General features: G+C 40.0%; 2 protein-coding genes and 1 long non-coding RNA gene across 4 annotated transcripts; 2 read left to right on the forward strand and 1 right to left on the reverse strand.

Moving 5' to 3' along the window:
* Positions 1-164: 164 nt before the first annotated feature.
* Positions 165-4,927, forward strand: LOC138194512 (opioid-binding protein/cell adhesion molecule homolog). Of its 2 annotated transcripts, none has more exons than XM_069143305.1 (8): positions 165-411; positions 520-662; positions 858-940; positions 1,033-1,238; positions 2,560-2,823; positions 3,113-3,424; positions 3,730-3,832; positions 4,232-4,927. In XM_069143305.1, exons 1-8 carry the CDS (start codon positions 357-359, stop codon positions 4,293-4,295), a joined length of 1,230 nt encoding a protein of 409 aa, XP_068999406.1. In that variant the 5' UTR covers positions 165-356; the 3' UTR covers positions 4,296-4,927. The 2 variants fall into 2 exon arrangements, with proteins under 2 accessions (XP_068999406.1, XP_068999407.1); XM_069143306.1 differs by having other exon boundaries at positions 3,733-3,832.
* An 831-nt stretch (positions 4,928-5,758) lies between these two features.
* On the reverse strand, positions 5,759-9,938 carry cd22 (cd22 molecule). The gene is made up of 7 exons (XM_069140162.1): positions 9,856-9,938; positions 8,125-8,469; positions 7,802-8,026; positions 7,209-7,496; positions 6,754-6,835; positions 6,605-6,638; positions 5,759-6,519 (listed from the first exon to the last, which is right to left on the reverse strand). Exons 1-7 carry the CDS (start codon positions 9,890-9,892, stop codon positions 6,484-6,486), a joined length of 1,047 nt encoding a protein of 348 aa, XP_068996263.1. The 5' UTR covers positions 9,893-9,938; the 3' UTR covers positions 5,759-6,483.
* A 5,635-nt stretch (positions 9,939-15,573) lies between these two features.
* On the forward strand, positions 15,574-16,512 carry LOC138192640 (uncharacterized). Its single transcript, XR_011177819.1, has 2 exons — positions 15,574-15,714; positions 15,809-16,512. It is a non-coding gene; the product is annotated as an uncharacterized lncRNA (long non-coding RNA).
* The last annotated feature ends 9,305 nt before the right edge of the window (positions 16,513-25,817 follow it).

Genomic DNA, 25,817 nt, shown 5'->3' on the forward strand with positions numbered 1-25,817 from the left:
CACATACACACACACCACACACACACACTCACACATACACACACACCACACACTCACACACCACACACTCACACACACACACACACACACACACACACATTTATAAGTTCCCTTTACTGATATGAAAACCCAGTCATAGCCCTAGTTCCTTGTTGTCAGAAAGGGAAGCTGAACAATCTGACTTAAAAGTGTTTGCTGAGGAGAAAGAGACACACAAACATCACAGGAGAGACAAAATAAGGACCGCATCAAAGCCTGAGAGGAGGAGGACAGGTGAAGCAAAGGAAGGGAAGCAGATAATTTAGGTTAAAAGGTCAGGAGGCTACAACAAAAACAGACAGCAGGACTATAAGAAAATGGGTGAAGGCCTGGCACACACCTGCTGGCTGCTGCTCATGTTCTCTCTGACCGGTGAGTACAGCAGCATTCATGGTGTACACAAGGTAATTAAACATCAAGTTTTAAATGGTTTTAATGTAGTAACCTGTTCTCAGTAGGGCACTCATCCTTTCTCACCAGGTATTCTTGCTGGTGATTGGTCAGTCCATCTCCCCTCCAGTCCCATCTGTGCTGTGATTGGTTCTTCAGTAGTTCTCCCCTGTTCCTATGACTACCCCCAGAGCTCCAATGAAACCAGGGGAGGGGGGCGACCCACTGCTCAGGTAGGCTAATAAAGAAGGCATTGTTGACTGTTACAATATATCCTGCAGCTTGTCTTTAATCGTAAGACTCTCTCTGCCCCTGCAAAAATCTGCAATCACAATCAAAACTATTAATCCAAGCTTGCATGCAATGTTTTTGTTGTGGTTTGAACATCTAGAGTCAAGCTGCCAACTTTCTTTGTTGTCTTCTGTTAGGGTGGAAGAAGTGAAGAAGGACAGGAGTTCAAAGTTTTGTCTGAGATGTGGTGTCTCGAAGACAGCCGGTGTATTACACCAAGGTATAAGACACAGAAACACACACACACACACACACACACACACACACAAGAAGAGTTTAGTATTTAAGTCTTTGTCCATCTGTCTGCGTCAGATACGTGTTCCACAGCGCTCACATCTTCGGAGATCTAACCTACCAGAACAGGGTGCAGTACCTGGGACAGCCAGGAACCAAGAACTGTTCTCTGAGGATTTCTGATCTGAGACGGTCGGACAGTGGAACCTACGTGTTCTACGTCATCACCAGCCATCCGACAGACAAGATGCCAGAGCAGAGCGGCATACAGCTCATGGTGGCAGGTGAGAATTAAAATCTAAATCCCACCTGTCTCTTATGAGACTCTTCTTTAAATGTCTCTCTGACTGTTTTCTTCTTGCATGAATGGAGATATTTTTGTGGATGTAAATTCTCAGTTATAAATATACAACACTGATTGTGCAATTGGTATTATTGTCTAAAAACCTGAAAACTAAGAAAGTTTCTGGTCTTTCAGCACCCGTAACCACTTCCTTTGTGTAACCTTTGCTTTGACATCTTGTGCTATTTAGGAGAAGCAGAACCGGAACTGACCACAGACTGCTCATACATGACCTTGCATAAAACTGTTCTTTACAGTTAAATTTTTTCAGATTAAATCAAACTGCAGTCAAATTACTCTCACAGTTTAACGTGAGGACAAACTGTAACTGCTCTTTAAAAATGGGATTTAGACCATTTTAAGGGATTAAAAAGTTGAGTCATGTTGTGTGTCTAGACTTTTATTAGTGTGGGAAGTGGCATTGTTCTACCACAAAGATATTCCTAAATAATAATAACAATAATTATTGAGAAACATCTGTTCAGTCATTCTCTTGTTGTTTTCTTGTGTTTTCCCCTGTTTCTAAACTGTGTCATCCCGTAATTCACAAGACCCCAATAAATCCTGGTAACCAGTAGGGCTGATAAAACAAATAAATTAGCACAAAAAAGCTGAACAGTAAACGGTGAGACATAGGCCGAGCAAATCAGAACACAATTTGAAGCTGTTACTCGCAAAAAATAAATAATAAGACTAACTCTACTGTTAGACCAGTGAAAGAATTTGCCAGAATTTACTATTTTGTGGTCAACTAGTCACCTTGTTATTACTGCTGGTGGGACGGTACTATTTTTAAAATGTAATTTTTAGGTCCAGAATCCTTAAATGTTATTATTTCTTAGTCAAAGATAAAGAAATTACTAAATATAACCATTTAACAATTTTCCTACCAGAATTTATTTCTTGTTGGGTAGATGAAAAATAAATAGCTTAATTTAGACCATCACAGAGAAACACAATCTATATTTAGATACAGTACAAAATGCAACAGGTAAAATAAATGTGGATAACATATTAGAAATGTGGAGAGGGTTTGGGAGCCTTGGCCTCAAAAAGAGAGTTTTATGCAATCGGAAGCTTAACCTACAAATTCCTGAACTTAAAATGATCTCAGTATTTGTAGCCAAGTCCTTAGTATATGATTTTTCCCTGCTGTCATATAGACAAATATTTACTTCAAATGGTGCATTTTGTCAAAATGAATATCTAAAGTAGAAATTTAACATGTAATTCTCCTCTTTCCAAACTCTTGTGTTCTTCAGACTCCTCCAGTGCAGTCACCGTGTTGAGTCATCCGTCCAGAGACATCACTGAGGGTGCAGCCCTACGGTTGGCCTGCTGCAGTCCTGCAGCCGGTCCGCAGGCCCAGTTCAGATGGTACAAGAGCACGAGCCCGAGCCTCAAACACCATGGACAGGTGTGGAATATCAGTGAAGTAACATCTGGTGAATCCGGCAGCTACTACTGTCAGATACAGACTGGAGATGAAGTGCAGAACTCAACACTGCTGGACGCTGATGTACAATGTAAGCATATACAAATCTACAGTCTTCAAGATATGTTAATATCCACTCATTTATTAATCCATTTGTTCTAGTATACTCCAAAAAGCAGAGGGAAACTTTAGAATAAGTTCAGCAAAGTGCAGCTGATAAAGCATTTAAACACAGAGTTTTTCAAGAGAGTCTTCACTGGATGAAGAAACTTCCCTTCACAGTTTATTAACTGGGTTAAAAGCTGATAATCGGGTTACAATTAGAGTTTTGACAGACTCACAAGGCTTGAAGGCTGATCTTTGTTGTACTTCCTGGTTAGACCCTCCTCGAAACACAGCTGTCTCAGTCTGGCCTGCTGCAGAGCTACAGGACGAGCTGCCTGTGACCCTGACCTGCAGCAGTGACGCTAACCCACCCGTGCACACGTACACGTGGTACCAGGATGCAGCATGTCTGCCTACAGCCGACAGAAGCTTTTATCGAGGAAGACAAATTGTGGCCGCGTCGACAGGAAGAGGCCTGACGTTCAGCGGTGCCAACATCACCGCTGAGGAATACGGGCAGCACTGCTGTGTGGCACACAACAGACATGGATCCCAGATTTACAGTGTTACCCTCAGAGGCTCCGGAGGTGGGTACATAAATAGTCTGGCATTCATATTGGACATTGTGTAAACGTTGACTTTGACTTTATCTTCTGTTACAAATCTGAGTATCCTTTGCAACCAAATCACAAAAGAACAATTTATGGTGTATTCAAGACAAACGTAACTGCAGCACTGTGGGTTTAGTCCTTGCGTGAGACCTTTCGCTGCATGTCATATTTTCTTCTCCTTACATTCACTGTCTGTCTCCCCACTGTCAAGTATCAAGTAAAACCAAAAAAGGTTCAATAATCTATTTTGCACATATTAACACTACCTCACTATTTGTCAGCAGAGACCCCGTCGGACTCCACAGGAAGCAGAGCGGTGCTCATCGGAGTCACCATTGGAATCATATTGGCTATTATAGCCATAATAGCCTGTCTCATGACAAGGTGAGGTCTTTGTTTCTCTCACAATCAGTCACTACTATCACATTTCTTTTTCTGCTGTCAGCGTTTCTGCTTCATGTATCATCAAAGTTGCTAAAGTCATACTGGTGCACAGTGTAAATTAAAATACTCATAAAAAAAAAAGTCATTGCTTCAGTGCTTTTAACAAGCATTGCAAATAATAAAATATCACAGACAATGTATGGTGGATTCATTGGATGCTGCTCTGACTATTTAAATCATCCAAGGAGTATAATTTGGTCTTAAAAGGTTGGGGTAATGTCCACAGTGTCTGGTTTCATGCATTAATATATATGTGATTATATTTCAAGAAAAGTAATAAGAGAATTGAATTAAATTAACTTTCAAGGATTTACGTTGTTTTTTTTTGTGTGCTTTCAGGAACCGGAATTCATCCAGCAACCGGTCGTATGCTCTCACTGAGACAACTGCTAGAGAACCTTAAAGGCTCTGAGAGACTCTGTCTTAACTCTGTATAAAGTCACATCCATAACACTTTACACCCACCAAAAACATCATTTTTCAAATGACATGTATTTAATAACTCATGATTGGACGACTTGGCCACCCTATTTTTTTCCTCAGTCTTCTATCATTTTTGTGTGGCTACGTTAACACATGTTGTTGTCCAGTAAGCCCGCATCACACAAGTCTTGAAATTACTGAGCTCTTCATCCTGCCATCATGCCTGCTTTAAACAGTGACTGAAATGCACAGAAAAGAAGGAATCTTCAAGACTGTTGAACCAATTCACGCCAGTTGTGAAAAATTGAAGATCAAACATCAGTTTACATTCAAGAAAGCAGGATGCAACACTGAATCCCAACTTTCCAGATTTCAAAGCACTGAGCTGAGCCAAGATGAACTCAGGTATTGACAGAGTTACAGTTTAGTTTTAAAATACATAGAAGTGAAACAAAAACAGACTTTTTTTTTCGTTCTGTTGGCATGTGGCTGATAACTTGTTCCTTTTGTTTCGGTACATTTGCTCTGTGGGAAAAGCTAAATACTGCTGTTGGGAATCGAACAAGAAAAATAAAAACTATTTCTTACAACAATAAAAGAACATAAAAATTGTGTCATCCCGTTTAAATACAGAAAAATTTCAGTTTTTTATGCTATAATTGGTTGAAGTGTTGCAGCAACAGATGTGAATTTGAATACATCTTCCACGGTTCATCGCATGTGAAGACCACAGACGACATCCGGAGTTGTTCCAGTAGCACTGATACTCTTACTAGACCTGAACAACACAGCTTCAAGTTCACCAAGCACTGTATAAAGCCTGTAAGTGATGATGATGAGAATTATGACGATGACAAAATAATGTCATAATGATCTAATTAAGTGCTGTTTGAATCCTGTTTGTGTGTTTTTGAGTAAACTCTTCGGAGCGATAAGGCTCGAAACTGACACTGACCAGAACAGGAGGAGGAGTTGGGAAGGATGAAAACCAGGAGGACAGTGACACCAGGATCACTTGTTTACTGGATATCAACTCTTCATGTTGTTAGTCTATTTTTACGACTTATCTTTTGTCTGATTTTCCATATTAAAGTGCGATTAAAGAGGTGCACACATCCACTATTTTTAAACACTGATTAAATGTAGTGCTTCATTAATTTTATATTTAAAGAGAGGGTTTTGCACATGTGCAGATCAGTTCAAGTTGCATTTCCTGTATAATTTTAGCGTTTCTCTGGATAATTATTGATGCACATATCCTAATGCTAGAGATGCCACCCTGCTCACTAAACTAATAATTTCATTAAAACTCATAATTTGACATTTATTCTATGAGAGGTTTTAGCAAAGGAAAGAAGGGGTGAAGATGCAATGAAAATCTTTTTGCAACAACTGTTCAAAATAAGCTTCATTTAGAAAGATTGAGTTTATTGCATACCAAAATATGTATAACATAGAAACAATAGAAACAATTATCAGGGTAGTAGTTTGCTAAAAAATCTTGGCAATATCCCTTACAAAAAAAATATATATATATATACATCACTTACAGCAGCCTGCATTTATTCAAGCTTTCAGTGCTGTTTCTGTTACCATAACAACACTGAATAGCATAAAATAAATCTTAAACAGCCATAGAAAAGGCCACACTTGAAGATTAATAATGTAAGTAATTCTAATAAATTGGTGGACAAAGGCTTTACAAGTTTACCAGAGCAGGGCGTACATGTGTAGCTTAAACTCCAGGGGGCAGCATGTCCCACTTCAACAGCAATGATCCTGAAGACAGTTGATCCGCCAGCAGAGAAGCATTCACACCACTGGAAATAACTGGTTTCAGACCAGCATCCCTCCAGGCTATAGATATTTAATCAAAGCAATAAACATCAGTCGTGTTTTCTTACCGCCCCCGACCACTCTGTCTCCAGTGTAACAGAGAGCCATGAGAAGGAATGAGCTTTAACACTGGCAAACATGTGGCTCAACTCCAGCTGGTTTTCATTGAGCTCAGTGGAGCTCCAGGCAGCACACAGGCCACGCCACACACATTCTTGGCACCCACGCGCCAAGTCATCTGTCTATTGTAATAAAAGGTCATCCGGCTCCTCTCGCTTCGCTCCTTCTTCATAACCCTGCCTTTTTTGCAGTTGTTTTAACTCATTGGTGGTTCAGCGTCTGATGTTTTCATAAACATGGCTGTGCTTCTGAAACATAACAGACTAACATTAGACATTTGTGAGAGACTATTGTTATTTTTTTCAAAGTACAGAAATGGGTCATCCTCCTCACCTCTCTGTCTGCAGCAGAATTACGCCACCGCCTCCTTTAACAATGAAATAAGAGAAGTTTGCATACCGAGCTCTGCAACATTTCATGGTATAAAATGAATCTGAGCCAACTACTGCAAAATTAAGAGTGCTTTGTATAACTTAACTTACCAAGCGCAGAAAATAACCACTGGAAGCAACAGCAAAATAATCCCTTTGACTCCCATACCAACCAAGAGGATGAAACGGTTCACTAGCAGAAAACAGTGTGAGAAATAAACCCAACAGGATCTCAGACGTTCCTCTAATGCACAAATATACTTGTACAACTGTAGTTAGAAATGTTCTGCTGTTACACTGTAGAATTTTTTTATATTCAAATTCAGTTGCTGTTTAATGTTAATAGTTCTTGTATTTTCTAAACAATATTAAAAATAAGTTTTGGACTAAAATACAGATTTTTATTTGCCCACTTAATGAATAAAATTCTAGTTGTTGTGAAAGTCACCTCTTAAATCCTTTTTAATCAGACTATTTGCAACAGTAAAACAATAATTCTAGTTGTGTGAGTTATAAATCATCCAGGTTATTATATGTACGCTGTAGCTTCTTTTTGGCATACTTACTGTCTGCTTTTTCCACAGTCAGCAGCACCTTAGCTGAGCTGTTTCCTCTCAGACGGTTCCTGGCCTTGCAGAAGTAGAGTCCAGTGTGGGACACCTCTACAGAGGGAAGAGACAGCACCCGTCCTGAGCCCACCTGGAGCAGGGAGCTGGAGCTGGAGACAGCCTCCCTGTACCAGGTGTAGTCGTCGGCTGCAAGGTCGACGGTGCTGTTGCAGGTCAGAGTCACACTGCTGCCCACCGTCAGGAGGCCGACAGGACTCACTTCGACAGACACATTCAATGGAAAATCTGTATTAAAAAAAAACAGTCACTGAAGTATACATTACATTATTGACTGCATTTCTGACCATTTAAAAAAAAAAAATATATATATAACATTTCAGGAAATATGATTCATACAAAGCTACTAGTAGCAGCAGGCTATCTTAGCTTAGCATACACAGTGCTGAAGAGCTACTTTGAAGAGAACAAAACACTTCAGTAAGAAGTGAGACTTACCTTAAGAAAGACTCGTTCCAGTCAAACTCTTTATCAGTAACGCTGCAGCCTGTAAAGCTGCATCTACTATCATTCATCATCATCAGCGTACTTACACCAAACATCCAGAGCCACAGGCTCTGATTGCACTGACTCCTGTCCTTTAACAGCGCATGAATAGTTCCCAGCATCCTCTTCCTGAGCCTGGAACGCTGGTTTTGTCACTGGATGACGTCCATCTTTGAGCCAAACTGTGCTGGAAAGTTCACAGGAAGTCCTACATTCAAGAGTCACAGTGTCTCCGGCTCTCACTCTCCGTGGGTTCACTCTGACTCTCAGCTCTGTACATCAGTCAGTTAAAGATACACAAAGACTGTAATGTTAAGAAAGCTGCAAACATTAAACCTAAAGAGTAACATTCAATATAGAATCACTTTACCTGTGACTGACAGATACACGGATCTTTTACTACGCCGTCCGTACCTGTCCGTGTCGAAACTGAAGTAGTAATATCCAGAGTCATTGTACTGCAGGTCATGAAGTGCCAGGCTGCAGTTGTGTTGCTGGTCACCGAGATATCTAGTGCGATTTTTATATGAGGGGAGGACCGAAAGCTTATCACGTATCCAGTTGCCATCTTTTAAATCTCCCTTGGACCACGAGGTTTGTTGAACAGTTTCCTCATCCGGGTAGTTGTATGAGCACCTGAACTCCACCGAGGATCCCTTCACAGCACAAGGATTTGGGTTTTCAAAAGTCACGTACCAAACAGTACTTACAGCTCCTGTTAACAGAACATGAAACATATCATGTAATGCATTTCATTAGATTTATTGATTTATAAGCAGAATTCAAAGAAGAACTAGAATTGCAAGCAATTATAAAGGCGTCCAAGCACGCCCGCACAACTCAGACCCGAAGCCACGTCGACCCAATCCAATCATCATCACACAAGTCAGACCTGAAGTTACACCCACCTGAGGGAAGCACCCCGGTTCACTTCACCAAACACAGACAAAAGACTATCTTCCAGTTGAATTTGAACCAGTCAAATAATGTAATGTGACATGATTGGCTGCATCTAACAAGAAAGTGAATGCCTCCTTTTCACGTTTCCCTCTTTTGTCTTCAGAAGATCTAGATATAAAATTGTCATATGTGTAGCAACACAAGACTTGTCACTGTGAGCTAAACGTGGAACCAAAGCCTTTAGGGCAACTCCCTGGATGTGTATACATACCAAAATTTTATATTGACATATTGACTCTGAAACTCATTCTTGACACAATTTTGGGATTGTCTGGTATTGCTATAGTGTTCTATCCAAAAATGTCACTCCTGGTTATATTTTTACATAATTTTGTGGGCAAATTCAATTGAAATTAAAAACCTTTCTCATTCGTAATTTACAGACATGGTTCAGCGAACCTTTAGTCAACAGTTTTGTCATTCTTGAGTAAAAAAGTGAGCAGGGCCTACAGCAGCAGATGCAGCTCCATGTACGCAATGTGTTGATAAAAACATTCTGGATGTGTGACTTTAAATTTTAAATAAATGTCTACTATTTCACAGAATTACCTTACATTGCCTGGGTTATGGTTAGCCTGTACACTATCTTGGGAAGACCTAGTTTCAAACCCTTGCTTCTTGATTGGCAATCCAATAATATAATCAATATTTTTTCATAACACTTTATTCGCCCGAACAAGCTCCACTCACCAAATACTGGTACTATATGCAGCCTTTGAATCATAACTCAGGGCAGAAATTCCCAACAACCAACAACCACTCAGTGTTGATTTGCAAATCGCAAAAATGCAGATGCAGTGACTGAGGATGGCTCAGCCCCGATGAGCATGTCAACCATTTTGTTTTCTTGCAACTCAGAGGTCCAACTTACAAAACTGAAACTTTGAAAAAAAAGTTGTCTGTGTAGCAAAAATTTGAATTTCTGGAAAGTACCTCGTCAAAATAAAATTATACTCCAACTCATTTATCTCGTTTAATTTTGGACAGTATTTCACTCTGCAATATGAATAAAACTGATAATGACTAGACATCTATAAAACTATCCCAGATGAGTTAATTTAATTTATTTAAGAGAAAGAATGTTCGAACACAATCTTGCATTTTATCTCAAAACATAAATTAGAAAATAATTTCTCCTTACCTTGCTTCATCATCAGGAGCAGCAGCACTGCGATCATCTTCTCCACATCAACACAAAACTCAAACTTTCAAGGAAGCTTTGTGAACTCTGGATCAGACTTAATAGTTCAAAAGTGGATGTGAGAGCGGACAGTATGGCTCAGTGGGGGGAATTCACAAACCACACCACCGGTGCACACTTCTGAAAAATGTTCAGGACGAGTGAAAACTAAAGCTCTGACACAAGCATACCAATATTTACATCTGTGTGTTGATGGGAGGGATCAGGGGCCCATGATGAGTCAGCACAATAACCTGATGTTTTACAAGAGCCGAAAATTTAAAGATAAAAAAAAATAAGCAAATATTTGGCAACTGAGTAGTTTGTTAAACTAGCAGGAAAAACATGCATAGTTAATGGGGAACTTGTGGTTGGCGTTTCATCATGATCATCTTTGCTGGCCTGCTTCTATGGAAACTCAAATGTGCATTAATTTTCTCAATCAAAGCAAAAGACACATTTCTCAATAATACCAAGCATTCTTGAAACTAACGATCTAACGAGATCATTTCTGCTGCACACAATAATATTATCATCATGTTTATTATGCACCATTTAAGAGATAGCTAATAAACACAGGCAACGCCAACATGAGGTAGACATTTGTATTAAATATCTCCATAAGTAGACCTGCAGACCTGCAAGACTAAATAAGATTATTACATTGCCATCACTCCCAAGTTTAACTGTGACATCCAGTGCACTTTACAAATGTTAGCATGCCAATGTGCCGAATACTACTAAACATTCAATTCAATTCAATTCAATTTTACTTATGTAGCGCCAAATCACAACACAGGTTATTTAATTGCACTTAACACATTAAAGTCCTTACAGTGGAACTTTACAACATTAAACAGAGAAACCCAACAATTCAACAATTCCCACATAAGCTAGGAGGGAAAAACTCCTCTTTAAGAGAGAAAAACCTCCAACAGAGGGAAGAAAAACTCCCTTTAACAGGACAAAACCTCCAACAGAACCAGGCTCAGAGGTGGGCGGCCATCTGCCTCGACCGGTTGGGGTGAGAGGAGAGCAGAGAGAGAAAAGGACAGCATAGAGATAGAAGAGAAGAACTGTTGGTGGAGACGACAAGTGCAGGGTAGAGACATGCAGCTCCACGACGGGACATCTGCAAAAGAAAGAACAGAAACTATGCAAGTGAGGGAACTGAATGGAGGGACAACAGATAATAAGAAGAAACTATGGGAGAGAAAAAGATGGTGAGGTATGAGTCAGTTAAAGAGTAGGAGGAAAGAAAAGAAGCTGAGCGTGTAACAAGGTCCCCCAGCAGCCTCGGCCTATAACAGCATGATTAAGGGTTGGTTCAGGTCTACCTGAGCCAGCCCTAACTGTAGGCTTTATCAAAAAGGAACGTTTTGAGTCTAATCTTAAAGCTAGAGAGGGTTTCTGCCCCTCGAAAACAAACTGGGAGCTGGTTCAACAGGAGAGGAGCCTGAAAACTGAAGCTCTGCCTCCTATTCTACTTCTGTAAACTCTAGGAACCACAAGTAGACCAGCGTACTGAGAGCGAAGTGCTCTGCTAGGATTATATGGTTCTATAAGATCTCTAAGATATCACTGAGCCTGGTCATGTAGGTCTTTGTAAGTCCTCAAGAGAATTTTAAATTCTATTCTTGATTTAACAGGAAACCAGTGAAGAGAAGCTAAAACAGAAGAACTATGATCTCTCTTGCGAAATCCCGTCAGTACTCTTGCTGCAGCCTTTTGGGTGAGTGACCGATGTCCTGGCCTCAACCCTGGGATGTCAGGTTTTAGGGCTGTTAAGAGACATAGCCATGTTTCTAGAAAGAAGAGCTGCACCATCCAAAGTAGGATGGATGCCGTCTCTCCGGATCAGACCAGGTTTTCCCCAGAAAGTATTCCAATCGTCAATGAAGCCCACATTGTTAGTGGGACACCACCTCGACAACCAGCGGTGAAGTGAAGACGTACAGCTAAACGTATCATCACTGGTCCGGGTAGGAAGGGGTCCAGAGAAAACTACGGAGTCCGACATAGTTTTTGCAAAGTTGCACATCAGTGTGTCAGCATTGTTATTGCGAGCATGTTAGCATGTTGTTGTTCGCATTTAGCACCTGAGTAGAGTCTCACAGCGCTGCAATCATAAGTATACTCTTACAATCAAGCAGAAGCCAAACTCTCAATCTCTAATACTAAACACGAACACCAAATAGCACAGAGCATTCATATAAAAAGGGCAAGTACTTGATGAAAAAAGAGATGTAACTTCAGTCTGCTGTGAAGGCAGCAGGTCGACCTATTGTTCCTTCAGACAGAAGGAACTTATTTGAAAGTAAAATCTTTTGACCCAAGTATAAAAATCTCATTCTCAAAGATTGACAGATGGAAAGTAAATAAAAAGGAGGATGAATGAGGAAGAGAACAGATGTGTGTGTGTGTGTGTGTGTGTGTGTGTGTGTGTGTGTGTGTGTGTGTGTGCGTGCGTGCGTGCGTGTGTGTGTGTGAATAGGGCAGCATAAACATAGCCAACATTTTTTCCAGCCTGCTATTTTGGGCTCAGGCCGTACCTGCTCAACCTGTTTATAAATCTTTACAGAATGTTAATTTTCCTTCAGGTGCCTTCGTCTGAACTTCCTGTCTGGTCAGAGAGGGAGGATGCTGAAAGACAGAAGGGGAGGGAGCAGTGAGCAGAGAAAGTCTCCTCATTGTTTAGGGACACTTGGACAGTTCAGCTCTGATAAGCTGAGACATCTGAGAAGTTAATTTGAACAATAAATAGGAGTTATTTTCTACGGAGAACCATCATAGTCTACAATTAAGGGAACTGCCTGCAGATCTGCTGGGGAATTTCTACTTCATTTTGTGGTTTGTATGACAGATCAGTTCCATTGTACGCTAAATCTCATATTTTAAAAATAAGACAAACTGATATTTGTGGACAAAGAACTGAAATACTCATTTCATTTGAAAAATCTGCATTTCACAGAAAGTAGACAAAAAGTTCAGCAAACAAATTGAGTGAGCTATATTTATATATGAAAGCGTGAGAGGCATTTGAATGGTCTAAATGGCAGTGTGACATAATACTTATTGCACAAAAGGCAATTTTATATAAAAATAATGATAGAGGGGATAAAATACAATACAGTTTTACTTGTATTATTTTTATAACACTGCTGTTGTATCCAGCTTGAAATGTGAAATGTTACATTTTGACTTGTATATGAGTAAATTTCAATGCTTCCTGATGTACAAGTCTGAAACTTTAAATCAGTAAAATGTTCTATAACCAAATAAGCATTTTCACAATTAAACTATTTGTAAAATCATATAATTTTAGAGCTGCTAAACTGCTTGGTCAAAATACTCTCATCCAGTTGGTTGTTGCTTTGATTTATTTGCTACAAGAGTGCTTTCTCAATTCTCTTAGTTTGCTATCTCCCTTATAACACTGACCGTTCAACCACACAAACCAGCTGCACACTGTAATGTCACTTCAGATCAAATAACAATTTGACTGGTTAGCTGCCCACAAGATCTCGTGTACTATTGTGTTTATTAAATTCCTTTATTGTTGTATAAAAAGTTATGTTGTTCAAATTTTCCAGATTGACTGATGGAATAAGAGTCACTGTTTGGAGCTAGAGTGGAGAAGAATAGCAAAGAAGACATGAGGAAGAAGAGGAAGGACTCACATATCTTCTTGTTGTTTCTGGCTGTGCTCCAAATGAGCACACCCTCCTCAGGTAGCAAACCACATCCATGATTTCGAAATAAAAGCCAATACTTATTTACTTTGAAAACATTACATTCTAAACTGAAGACATCCACAAGTTGTTGTGTATAGAGAAGTCTTAGCTTGAATAGAGAACTATATGATTATTGTTAAACGGATCACTGCAGGAGGCAGAAAGGTCTGTAAAGACACTTTCAGTATAATGTTAGCACTGAAGGATTTTTATATCACAACTTCCTCATTCATCTGTTGTCAATCTTTCCAGCCCTGCAAGAAAATCATGCAGGGAGAAGCCTGTTTTCCAGTCTTTATATTATTCAAATGTTAGAGTGAGTCACTTTGCTTAAGGTCTCAGGTAGCATTCAGTTTGGAACTGACAATATACGACAAGGGTGGGTGGATATTTGCTATTTATATAACAACAACTCAACAATTATCTGACCATGAAACAGTTTGTTTGTTTCTTTTCTTTTCTTTAATAATGAGCCGCATCCCACTTCAGTTCTACCAAATGAGAAATTATTTAGTATCTTTCACCAGAATATGTGATTTATGAATATATTCTGTATATTGTATATGTTGTGCGTTTTGATTTTATTCAATTATTCTCTCTGCCTTCGTTTACTCCATCTTCCCTATCACAATCTCTCACACATACAACCACCACCCTTTCCCTTCTCCAGCTCAAAACACCACCACCACCTCAGCCTCGAACCCTGCAGCTCTCAGTTACCGCACACGTCCAGCTGATGTCACAGTGGCAGTGGGAGAATCTGCAGTGTTTCGCTGTGGAGTGCCTGAAGCATCTCCAAACCTCACCTTCACCCTCTACGGGAGCCACGGCAACTACAGCCTCACTTGCCCTCAGGGCTTTGTGGAAGATATCCCCCAGGTGAGGCGGTGATCATCGTCTGACTTTTTATTCAGTTGTTTTCTTACTCATTACTTTCTCTTGGAAGTTTTTCCATCTTGCATCATATTTCTGCTAAACCAGCAGCGACCTGAAGCACGGTTACGGGCTCTGGCTTTGTTTATGGCTTAGAACAAGTGTTACGACCCGATGGAAGAAGGAGGCAACATAAAACCAGGTGTAATTGGTAAACCAAAGTTATTAACAAAAGGAGGAATTAAAAGTAGCTCAAACGGTAAACTAAAAGGGGAAACAGGGCATATACCAATGTACAGGTGATTAACAGAAGTATCACATGTATGGACTGAATGTTTTGCTGATCACTAAAGATGGTCCAGAAATCCAAGACTAGATTTGATCAGGAGTTCTGCCCATTTCATTTCTCAGACGTGCAGTATTGAAACTAAACTTGTCATTTCTTAAACTAAACTCATGTTTCCACATCAGCCAGGGCTGAGTCTTATTAGAGTTTTGCTCAGTAAAGTATGAAGACAGTAAAGTATGAAGACAATATTTAATATCTTAAATCTATGACCAATGTCCACTTGTTGCTCTGCCAAATGCTAATGCCTTCGCTGACATATTGACCACCATTCATGTGCAGACTCACAGGGCGCTGGAACCTGTCCCAGCTCACATTATGCTTCTATTATTTTGTCTCGCTCTCTCTTTCTCACCTTTCTTCACTGCTGAACTCTTTTCCTGGCTGTGACTCTCTCCTCAGGCTCTCTATGGAAGCTGTGACATGAAGAGAGGAGAGTCGGTGGCTGTGTGGACCCTCAGGGGAACCTCTTTCTTGGAGGGGTACAATGTTTACCATGTTCGCCATCATGTTAGCATGCCAGAAGGGCAAGAAGGATCACACGATTGTCCAAAATCCCACGCAAAGTCTACAAAAATAGTTCATTGTCTTTTTAGGATTTGGCTGCGAAAATCAAAAATGAAATTGAAAATCACAACTTTTGTGGTTCTTACCTGTCAACATGATACTACAACTGCCTTTTCACTGTACAAGTTGCTAGTTTAATTCATTTAAGGAGGCCCTCACCTCGTCTCTGTCCTTCAGATAACGGCATCAGCAGTGCCATTCTCATTGGATGTGTCATCGGGGGTTTCTTCGGCATCCTGTTGGTGTTTGGTTTATCATTCGCCATGCTGCAAAGATCTGAGACCCTCCAGAAATGCTTCAGTGAGTAGTGTCTCAATTCGCTGGTGTAAAAAGACAGAATTAATACACTGAATATAGAGAACTGATCAGTAATACATGATAACTGTGCTTTCAGGGGGGAAGGAAACAGAAGATGACATGGCCACAATAGTAACAAAAGACTAAAAGAAGACATGACGACAACACTATGTAAGAGATGATAATATTGCTGCATTAATTATGTCCAGAAGAGGATTGAACTTTTCCTATTTTTAAGTTTTAAACCAATCGGACTGGCATGATAGCTGGATAATGTCTAAAATGTTTGAATGTTAGGTAACTACACTTTCACAGTTTGTCCACTTGAGGGAAGGACTTACTGTGACGCCCACAAGACGCTTAGTTTCACCTCCAAAGAACGACTGTAAATAACAAAGTCTAAAATAACATCAGAACATGTTGCAATTGTATAATTTTGTTTTGGATTTAGCCAATGAAATGAGTTACAGGCCGCATTGATGTCACGCTAAGTGTTTGTACATATTTGCATTGTTAAGTAAATTGTCCAAAGCTAAAGTAGCTCTTGGTTATACAGTCACCAAATGTCAACATGTATTTATGTTGTCATTTGTTGGTTTATGTTGTTTGTTGTTTATGCACGCTATTTTTCCCTTAAATTTTGTTTATATATTCATATCATTACATTAAGAATTTCTTATTGTCCTGCTGTCTGCTCACATGCGCATGAAATACATTTGCAAATTGGCACTTGCTCTAAGTGTGCAGCCTACAACCAAATTAAAGTGATGTAAGTAAAAACAAAAGCTGAGTCAACTTTAATTCTGTGTCATTTTCCTTCCTCTAGATATGCTGTTTGAATCACTGTGCAATCTTATTTGATGTCACTCAATTATACATTTAATCAGTATGTATCATTAGGTCATCATATAGTGTACCTACTTTCAATCATTTGTAGGTTTTTGTTGTATTCAGGTCCACAAAAAGGTACTCAAAAAAGTGTATTATACCTGCAACGACATAACAATTATTCAGTCTATGTTTATATGCACATATATTTGAGTTACATTAATTACTTCAACTGGCTGGCTGAAAGAAGACACTTTCTGAATATGCAATATGTGTAAGTGTTAATGGTATTATACAGCAGCACCTGAAAGACAGAGAGTAGATACCAAAGAAAAATATGTAGCATGTGTGACCACATGTCTTATGCTTCCCCCTGGTGGTGAAAACATGACATATCCGCTTGTACTATGCCTGACCAAAACCTCCAGTCTTTTAACGGTGTTGACCTTTATCCTTCTGCCTTTATGCTGTTTACGAAATCATCTACTTAAAGATGCTGTAAAGCAAATTCCAAGATTTGTTTCTCAGTACATTATATACGTGTGAAATGAGTTGCTGAAAGCATGTGGAAAGCTTTTAAAGTTTGTCGCACTGAAATGTGGAGTTAAACCGTTAAACAGTTTCTAACCCGTCTTCAGCTCAGGTTTTCTTTAGGCGGGGCTAAAAACCTAACCTATCTACGTCACAACAACCTATCTACGTCAGATCACAGCTGGTTTATATAACCTTCAGCATGGCTCCTCCTCTCACACGGTGAAATGCTATAAAAGCCTGGAGCTCATTTGCATAGAGGTCATCCCACTCGACTTCAGCTGCTACTCAGATTGTTATTGTACATCAGCTAGCTGCTACAGGACGTCTCCCTCCACCCGCAAGGGAATCTTTCCTGGAAGTAAGAACCTCCAAAGCAGCGCTGCATCGCTGTTTAAATTCCCTACTGATGAAGAAAGGAAAAAAGAGGTGGATTGATTTCGTGAAGAGTCTCGCTAAAGGAGACCATAGGATTAACACCAACAGCCACGTCTGCAGGGACCATTTCACGACAGATAGTTTCAACTTGGACCAGAGACGGACCGAGTTCACGGACGCATCGCTTCTCCTGCAGCGCAAAGCCGATCCGAGTTTCATGAAATGGGAGCTAACGTGCTAAGTAGCTTCTATTGAGCTCGTAGCAGAGTTCAGAGGAAAATGCTCCGATAACCGCGGATTGTTTTATGCGTCTCAATAGAGCTCCGATAAGGAACTATAATACATGTAACTCTGTATTTTACATGTCGGGGTGATGGTGAACATGGACCAGAGGAGATCTAGTCCTCCCGATTAATGAGGGTTGTTGTTTTTGTACTCCGGTGTGCGACCCTCTCGGTTACATGTACCGGTACCGGTCCGGATAAACGAGCCCAAATACATGTGGAGGAGGCTGCAGAGAGCAGGAGGAGGAGGAGGAGGAGGAGGTGGAGGGACATCAGTGGAAGAGAAAGACTGTTGGCTCGACCTGAGCAGGTTCAAAGTTTGAATTGATGTGACGTAATGAATAGATGTGATGTGATGCAGCGTTGTTCATGTTGCAGCCGTTACAGAACTAAATCAACTCCTCCGCTCTTATTATCTCCACTATTGTAATGCAGGTACGTTAGAAGTAGTTGGAGACTCACTGTCTGCTGTCTCTGGTGTCCAGTTTTACTCCTGTGTTACAGCTCAGGGGGACAAGCTGGATTTGATTGCATCTGTATGTTTCACTCATTGGACAAATAAATTCTGATTCTATTGTGTTTTCATAAAGCAGGCTGCTCCGTCCACCAGAGACAGAGGACCAGTGGGACATCATGCATAAAGTCACCGAGAGGTTGGATGTCAGGCGGACCGCTGAGTGGGGAAAAGAACTGCAGCCACAGGACTGTCCTACAGGACACTGAACACCTTCCAGTGAGTGGGCGGAGCTTCAGCTCCTTCAGGACACGCCCCCTCAGTCTCAGAGCAGAGATGACTGATGATTTTCTCACTATTTCAAAGCCTAATTTAACAAACTTGTCGGTGTTTTTTTTCATTCAAATTTGGATGGGTAGTTAACAACCCATACGTCTGTGGTGTGATGAACTTAAAACTCATTTTAATTTCTACTTTACAGCATCTTTAAAGTATTAAAGACGTTTTAATGTTCTTACTCATCTCCCTAAATTCAAAGAAATAATGTTTTTTTTTATGCCGCTCATATTACTAAACACAGTTGCTCACACAATCTTTAGGATTTTATATCAGAATTCAATTAATAGAGCGTTACACAATATAATACTATGGCTGTGGTCTGCACTTCTTTGACTATGTGTTGTGACACCTGATGGAGCAACACGGACAGCCAGACAGAGAGAGAAGACACACACACACACACACACACACACACACACACACACACACGCACACACAGCAGGAGAGATTTCTCCCTTGTCTTTTATTTGATACAATAGAGGTGGTTTGGAGCAAAGTGTTGATTCAGCTGCTCATCTACTCCTCGGTTCACTCTTTCATGATTTTTCTTTGTATTCTACAAATCTCAATGAAAACTGTTAGTCGTTGGTGTTACCATGACAGAACATGAAATGAGAAAATAATGTGATGTATTTCAGGGTCAGCCAGGTCATGTTTGCTCCTGACTCAGGTCTTTGCTCTGGCTGGAAGAAAAGACCAAACTTGTAACTCTGTCTAAATACACAACACTTGTCATGTGATCAGAAACTGGCACAGCTCTACATTCTTGAGTTTCCAAATATGACTCGGCAAGTGACTAGATTATAACAATGACTGTTTCCCCATGCAAATCATGTTGTACATTATAACGTAGTTTTGAGGGAATATTGTTATCTTTATTTGCTTTAACTGCAAGTTTAATTTGTGTCACATCTCTCCAGATGTCGTTGGAGAAATTTTTATCTGCTGACTGACTGAGTTCCTTCTACTCACTGCTGTGTGAGCTAACCTGTTCTTGGACCTTTAGTTTTACTGTTTATGGACAAACACCCTGAAATACCACCATAACAGAGAGCGTGTGTGTGTGTGTGTGTGTGTGTGTGTGTGTGTGTGTGTGTGTGTGTGTGTGTGTGTGTGTGTGTGTGTGTCCAATGATAACCTACATTGTTCAGTGTGTGTTCTCAAGATGACCTTTAACAATGTCAATCCAACAATCTAACTTGCCACATCAAACCTACCTGAGGAAACAACTGTTAAACTTTTTACAAATTAAGTTAAAGGATAAAAAAAAAAAGGATCCTACTGAGGCAAACTTGTAGTGAAACAGATGATCAGTTCTACAACTTTTAGAATCACTTTAACTGCCCTACAAGTGACCTCTACTTTTCCACATCCATGGTGGAGAGCAGCTCTTTAAATCCTCCAAGCAAAAGGGAGACTGATATTGAGTTTCTTGTTCTGAAGTTTAAATGAGCTTTCCTTAAAAATAGGTAAATTCAGAAATGCCAGATTATATTGAAGTAAACAACACTGCTGAATCTTTCGTTCCACTCAGGAGTTTGTTTGCCTGCCCGCACTGGTTCAGGAAAAGCAATAGGTTATATCATACTTTATAGTAAAACACTAATGTTGCATTGTAGTTCGTTAATGTGGACAAGAGGGTGTGTTGCTGAGGAAAACTCTCTGCCAGAACTAAATATTGTGATTTTCTAAAGCAATGTTTGCACATAGAAACATCTCATATCCTACATATGCTGTGTGTCCTCTTTATGCTCTCCAGGTCCTCTAATTCTATCAAAGACCATGTCAGGGAACAAAGTGACCTTTACTCAACTCACTTCCAATGATGCAGGTACTTTAGACAGACACACAGAAACAGAGAAGTTTTAGAGCTCCTCACTTTTTCCCCTTTTGGAATTAATATAAATAAAGTTTAAAAAAATCTGTTTGAGGTATTTATTTATAATTTTAACAAAAAATCTACCTGATCACAGTCTTTATGGGAGAAATTAGTAAAGTAATACAACGTGAGTGTATAAGCTGCTGTAAATGTTGTCTTATTCTCTCTGCTCTGTTGTCACCAACTGTTCTTCTATCTGCTGTTAAATTACTGTATTATCACACACACACACACACACACACACACACACACACACACACACACACACACACACACACACACAATCACACACTCACTTTGAACTATCTGTTTGAGTGTCTCTCTCTGTGCTTATCATTTGTTAAGAGACTGTTACGTGCCTCGGCTTTTTTCAGTGTGTGAAAGAAGAAGGTATAAATAGTCACATCACCACTGTGACCCAACGCACGCGCATATATCTGCACACATGTATTGAATGTAGGGGTCACACCAACAAATCTACACAGATATACACCAACATACAGTAGCCTATATTATGGGATGTTCAGAAACATAATGGCAATTACCAGATGTAATGTTCACCTGTTTATCTGTGTGGGCATTAAATCAGTTAAAATGAAATCAAAAGTTAGGAGTCCTGAGGAAACAATAAAAATCTCTACGTCCTGTCCAGGTGTAGTCAAAGGAAAACGCCTGTCAACCGTCAGACCAACCCAGTGCTCAGCAGGGTGAGGAGCTCTGGGGGATACCTGGACACCTGACAGAGCCTCAGAAGAACAACAAAGTGAGCGGATGGCATGTGAGCAGAAATAAAAAGAAAAAAGGAGAGAAATAATCCACTGTACAACACACTCCGAATTGAGACAAAATTTAATTTTATCATTCTCTGTTTTTTACTCTTGATATTTCCTTGACTGTTATCTCCTCTGGTCTTGCAGAGAGGCAGTACATGAATCTGATTTTACTACTTTGATATGTTGTTTAAACATGGTGCAAAGGCTTACTGTTGTATCAAAACAGACTTCGTGGTAAATCACAGGAAGCCGATTTAATGTCAAAAGATTAATGTGAAGATAATTAGTGTTAGATTAAAACTGTAAGAAGTGTGTATACAACTCTACACATACACTTCAACACTGCAGCCTGACAATTTACAAAGGGCTTTGACTGCTATGCACACACACACACGTACGTTGATGTTTATGGTATAACATCACCACTGGCCTCCGATACCCAGCAGCCATCTCACATTCACATTGGACACGTGCACACACAAATGTTTATATCCCAAATAAAGAGGAGGAGCAGGTCGTACTTACTCAGGTAAAATAGAAAAGACACGCTTTTAACCTGGCAGTGTCCTGGAACATTCACACTCTGCTCTTAAACCGACGGCTCAGGTAAGCACAAGTAGGGTGGAGCGAGGCAGGTTGGGAGTCAGGATGTCGGGGTCAAGGTCACTTGGTTCATTTATTAGTTATTCACAGTTTGGGCTACCGAGGACAGACAGAAATGTGTGCGGCATATGAAATTTTTTTTCTAAAACAAATGCTTTGAAATCACAGGAGATTTTGATGAAAGACAATCAAATAGCAAATAATTTTGCAATGATAGCTGATATTTCACAATTTTTGAATTATTCCTTTACTTGCATATTTATGACATGAGCAACATGACCCACAGTGGTCTTATGTCTGGCATTCCTGTCTTTTGATTTATCTGTTTGGAAGACAGCTGTCCAGGAGCAGGGACTTTGTTAACACAGTTAAGAATAGAGCGGATGATGAATGAACCTCAGTGAGATGTTAAGGGCTCTGAAATGTAAAAGTTGTAATAACAACAACTAAAAGGAATGAAATCTAATGATTCCGTAAAACTCGGCTCCATTCTGTGTGTTGCTGTTGTGTTGTCTGAGAAGTGGCGTCTCAGACATTTGAAAGACAAAGGCCTGGTTGGCCTTGACTGATGTCATGCTAACTGATAGTGTAGTTTAAGAACAAGTCACGCTGGAAGTAACAGAAGTGATGACGATCATAGCTTTCTGAATTATCTTTGTTTGCATTTAATGAACATTTCTTGAAAAACTTGTGCACTCTGTGACTCTCTGCCAGAATTTGCATGTTGAACATTTTGAAATCTAAAAGCCGGTATTTGATCTTCCTCCCAGACATAACAAACATTCTTTAAAAGCACAAGGTGTCTTTTGCCTTTTTCTAAGTCCACCATGATTTGCTATGCATGGTTTCAATAGCAGAAAGGGTTGTTAAAAATCCAACCGCTGACTTGCAGTCAAACTACGTCAAGCCGAGGAGGAGCAGAGCAAACAGGGGAGGAAAAATGCAAAACTTCCCAAATGCTGCGAATGTTTCCCAACTCAGGGCGTCCAATGTCAGTTCAAGGTGACAGGGAGGTTGCTAAAAAGTCATTTTACTTGCCAAAAGGAGAATGACGTGCTAAATAATGAGCTACAGTGAGTGTTTTTAAAAGATTAAAGGACAAACTGTTGGCTTTTGTTTATCTGCAATGACCTCCAAAAATTGTTTTGTAATAATATACAAAGGTCAAATTGACATTGGTGCATGGCCATTTTAACAATAACACTTATACTATGATGATGCACATATATTTACTCTGAAATGCATTTCACTAAAACTGTAAATCTTGTTTATATCTCTGAAAAGCTTTTTTCTTCCATGTGAATACTACATGAGACGTAACTTTATAAAGTCACAAAGAGCATCACAGGTTTTGACATGACAGTGTTTGACCGGGTGCAACGAAGATTTCTGTAGCTGAGTGCGGGCTGAAGGAAAGTTGTCAGGAGACCTGCTGGGTTTCGCCCCATAACAAAAAATGATCCACTGTTTACTCTCCAAACACCCAGAATGCATCCCTGCCGGCGAAACACTGACCTCTCGCACCACAAGGACGTTCCTCCTGAGGAGAGAGGGCGAAGTGTGCGCTGGGTGTGCGCATGTTTGTGAGAAATGGGGGAAAAGTGATGGGAAAAATGTCTCACAATCATCTCTCTGTGTTTATCTATCTGGCTCAGCTGTGTTGAAGATGGGACATCTCACTCTTGTGACTGTAATGGCAGGTAAATAAAAGTAACAACAGACACTGTACAAATATAAAAACATGTTTTAGGAGAAAAAATCCCATCATTTCTCATTTCTTTAAAAATGCCGACTATGCACAGTAGGAGACCACTGGCTGTTTCAGGACAAATCCCACTTTCTAAAATGTTATCTGTTTTACTTTTTTGCAGTGCTGTTCACCCTTTTCATGGAAACTGAAGCAAGTGAGGCCAAAACTCTTCCTCCTCTTAATCTTGTCATGAGACTGGTTTGATGTGGAACTGGTTTGTGAATAAACCTTCTTCTTCTCCACAACAAACGCTTATTTTCTGCAGCATTGGGCAAAACTTTTGAGTGTGAAACTGTTTGCAGAAGATCATTAAAGATGAGACAGAACCTTAAAACCTCAGTTTGTTCACTTTTTACATTAACAACTGGTTATAATATATCACAAAGCCAGGTTTTTAGTTGCCATGCCACCAGTCGTTAGGGCTGAATTTACTGAAGTGAGTCTCTGCCACTTTGTGATGTGATTGTTTAAAGTTTGTCACTAATTTTGCTTGTCTCTTTTCTTATGTCTCCTCGTGTTGTTGGGTCTGCAGATCCATTTATTTACAGTAAGTGCTCTTATTTCCTACAATCTACAATTTGCAGTCTATTATCCCACAAGAACAAACACGATTATAGTGCAGTATTTATTCACTCAGATTATTGAAACATATACAAAACAGATTACCAATATGCCAATGTGATTTGTTGAAAATTAAGGCATCTGTCTTTCAAGATCATATATAATTCTCCTATTAATTTTTGGATATGTTTTCTTTTGAATTGACCTCCACCATTACTATCTAACAGACTATGACAGGCTACGAATCGGAGGCCTGATCTGTGCCTGCTTGTTGGTGGCAGGAGGTATCAGCGTTGTACTTTGTAAGTGTTGCAGTCACAGAAAAATACGCCTGTGTACCTGAGAAAAAGTGGTTTACTGTAGCTGAGCTGAGATTGAACACCTCCTCGTTTGTCTCCACAGATAACAGGTGCTCCGGGAACAACAAGTAAGGCTTTTTTATTCATTTTGAACTCCTGATAATTGCTGTGTGTTTCTAAATTTAAACATGTGACTCCCTCTTATTCTCTCTTTATCTCTTTCTTCCCACACTGCCATGTTACCTGCCGTTCCTCCCTCCTCTCTCACCTTTTAGAAAAGGCGAAGATGACAACAGTGAAATCTGATATCGTTCCTGACAAACCGGTTTCGTCCAGGAGGAAGAGCTGACAGGCGAGGGGAGGAGAGATCGGGTGCGTGGAGAGGGGTTGAGAGCGAACACATCGGGTCAGATGGTTATTCGTGTACAGACCTGTGCAAAGATTTTATTTTCAAATGAAGTGCTGTTGAAATTGGACATCAACTTGAAGCAGCATGGCCTCATAGATTGACTTGTGATGCAGTGAGATAAAAATAAATGAAGCCCCGCCCTCGTGTTTTCAAAATGCATTCAGTGTGTCCAGATCTGTCCTGATATGTAAGTCAACTATTTCGACAAATATGTGTATGCCTGTACACATGGAGCTGTGCAACATATACAGCGTGTCTGAAATCTGCTGCTTAGTTTAGTTGTTGCTATAATGTCGCATATAGCTTCTGAGATGGTGCATTATAGGGATTGCAATGTCCTTGTTAGCTTCATTTCCTCCTGTATATTGTAGGATTTGCTGTCTGATTTAACTGCAGAGTTTAATCATCCATGTGCTCAAACTATTGAAAGAATTAGAGAAAACATAACAACCTGTTGCAAACTGTTGCACATCCTAATTTAAAATAAAAGTCATTATCCCAAACAAGAAGAATTCAGATTTAAGCGTTGTTTTTCATAGTTATATACAGCAGATCGAATCATTTTTATATAAATTAGTTGATCTCCGTAACTGAAAAGGGCAGCTATTGATCTCCAACAGTTTACCTTAAGCTCCTTTATTATAGCTTCTATAAAGTGACTACACTCCATCTTTATGACAGCGATGTTGTCGTTTTGTTGTTCCTCTAACTGCTCATGTCCGGTAACTTCCATGAGAGAGTCGAGGTGTCGCAGCCCATCCCGACAAACTTCGACGTCTTCGTTCCCGACAAGCAAACATTAATTAATCCTCCTCTCCTCCTCTCCGTTTGAGCTGACTCTGGATCAGCCTTCCACGCCCCGCTCCTCGCCATCCGCCTCCAATCCTCTCAGCCAGAAACCGACCCGGGATCAGGACACAGCAACAAAGCTGTAGCGTTTTCAAAACTCTGCCTCCCCCCCCCTTTTTTTTTTTTTTTCTTTCTATTTTTTTCCCCTAAAACCGAGCCAACCTGTTGA

Source organism: Embiotoca jacksoni, unplaced genomic scaffold (genome assembly GCF_022577435.1).
Source record: "Embiotoca jacksoni isolate LCO1_2020_lvr unplaced genomic scaffold, fEmbJac1.0.p SCAF_11, whole genome shotgun sequence".
Taxonomy (NCBI): Eukaryota; Metazoa; Chordata; class Actinopteri; family Embiotocidae; genus Embiotoca; species Embiotoca jacksoni.

Excerpts from the sequence above, each read along its gene's own strand:
- LOC138194512 (XM_069143305.1), top strand. The coding sequence starts at position 357 with ATGGGTGAAGGCCTGGCACACACCTGCTGGCTGCTGCTCATGTTCTCT. Across the intron at positions 3,425-3,729 it reads TACCCTCAGAGGCTCCGGAG|CAGAGACCCCGTCGGACTCC; the intron begins GTGGGTACATAA and ends ACTATTTGTCAG. Across the intron at positions 3,833-4,231 it reads ATAGCCTGTCTCATGACAAG|GAACCGGAATTCATCCAGCA; the intron begins GTGAGGTCTTTG and ends GTGTGCTTTCAG.
- cd22 (XM_069140162.1), bottom strand. The coding sequence starts at position 9,892 with ATGATCGCAGTGCTGCTGCTCCTGATGATGAAGCAAG. Across the intron at positions 6,639-6,753 it reads GTGGTTATTTTCTGCGCTTG|GAGGCGGTGGCGTAATTCTG; the intron begins GTAAGTTAAGTT and ends TCATTGTTAAAG. Across the intron at positions 6,520-6,604 it reads ATTCTGCTGCAGACAGAGAG|AAGCACAGCCATGTTTATGA; the intron begins GTGAGGAGGATG and ends GTTATGTTTCAG.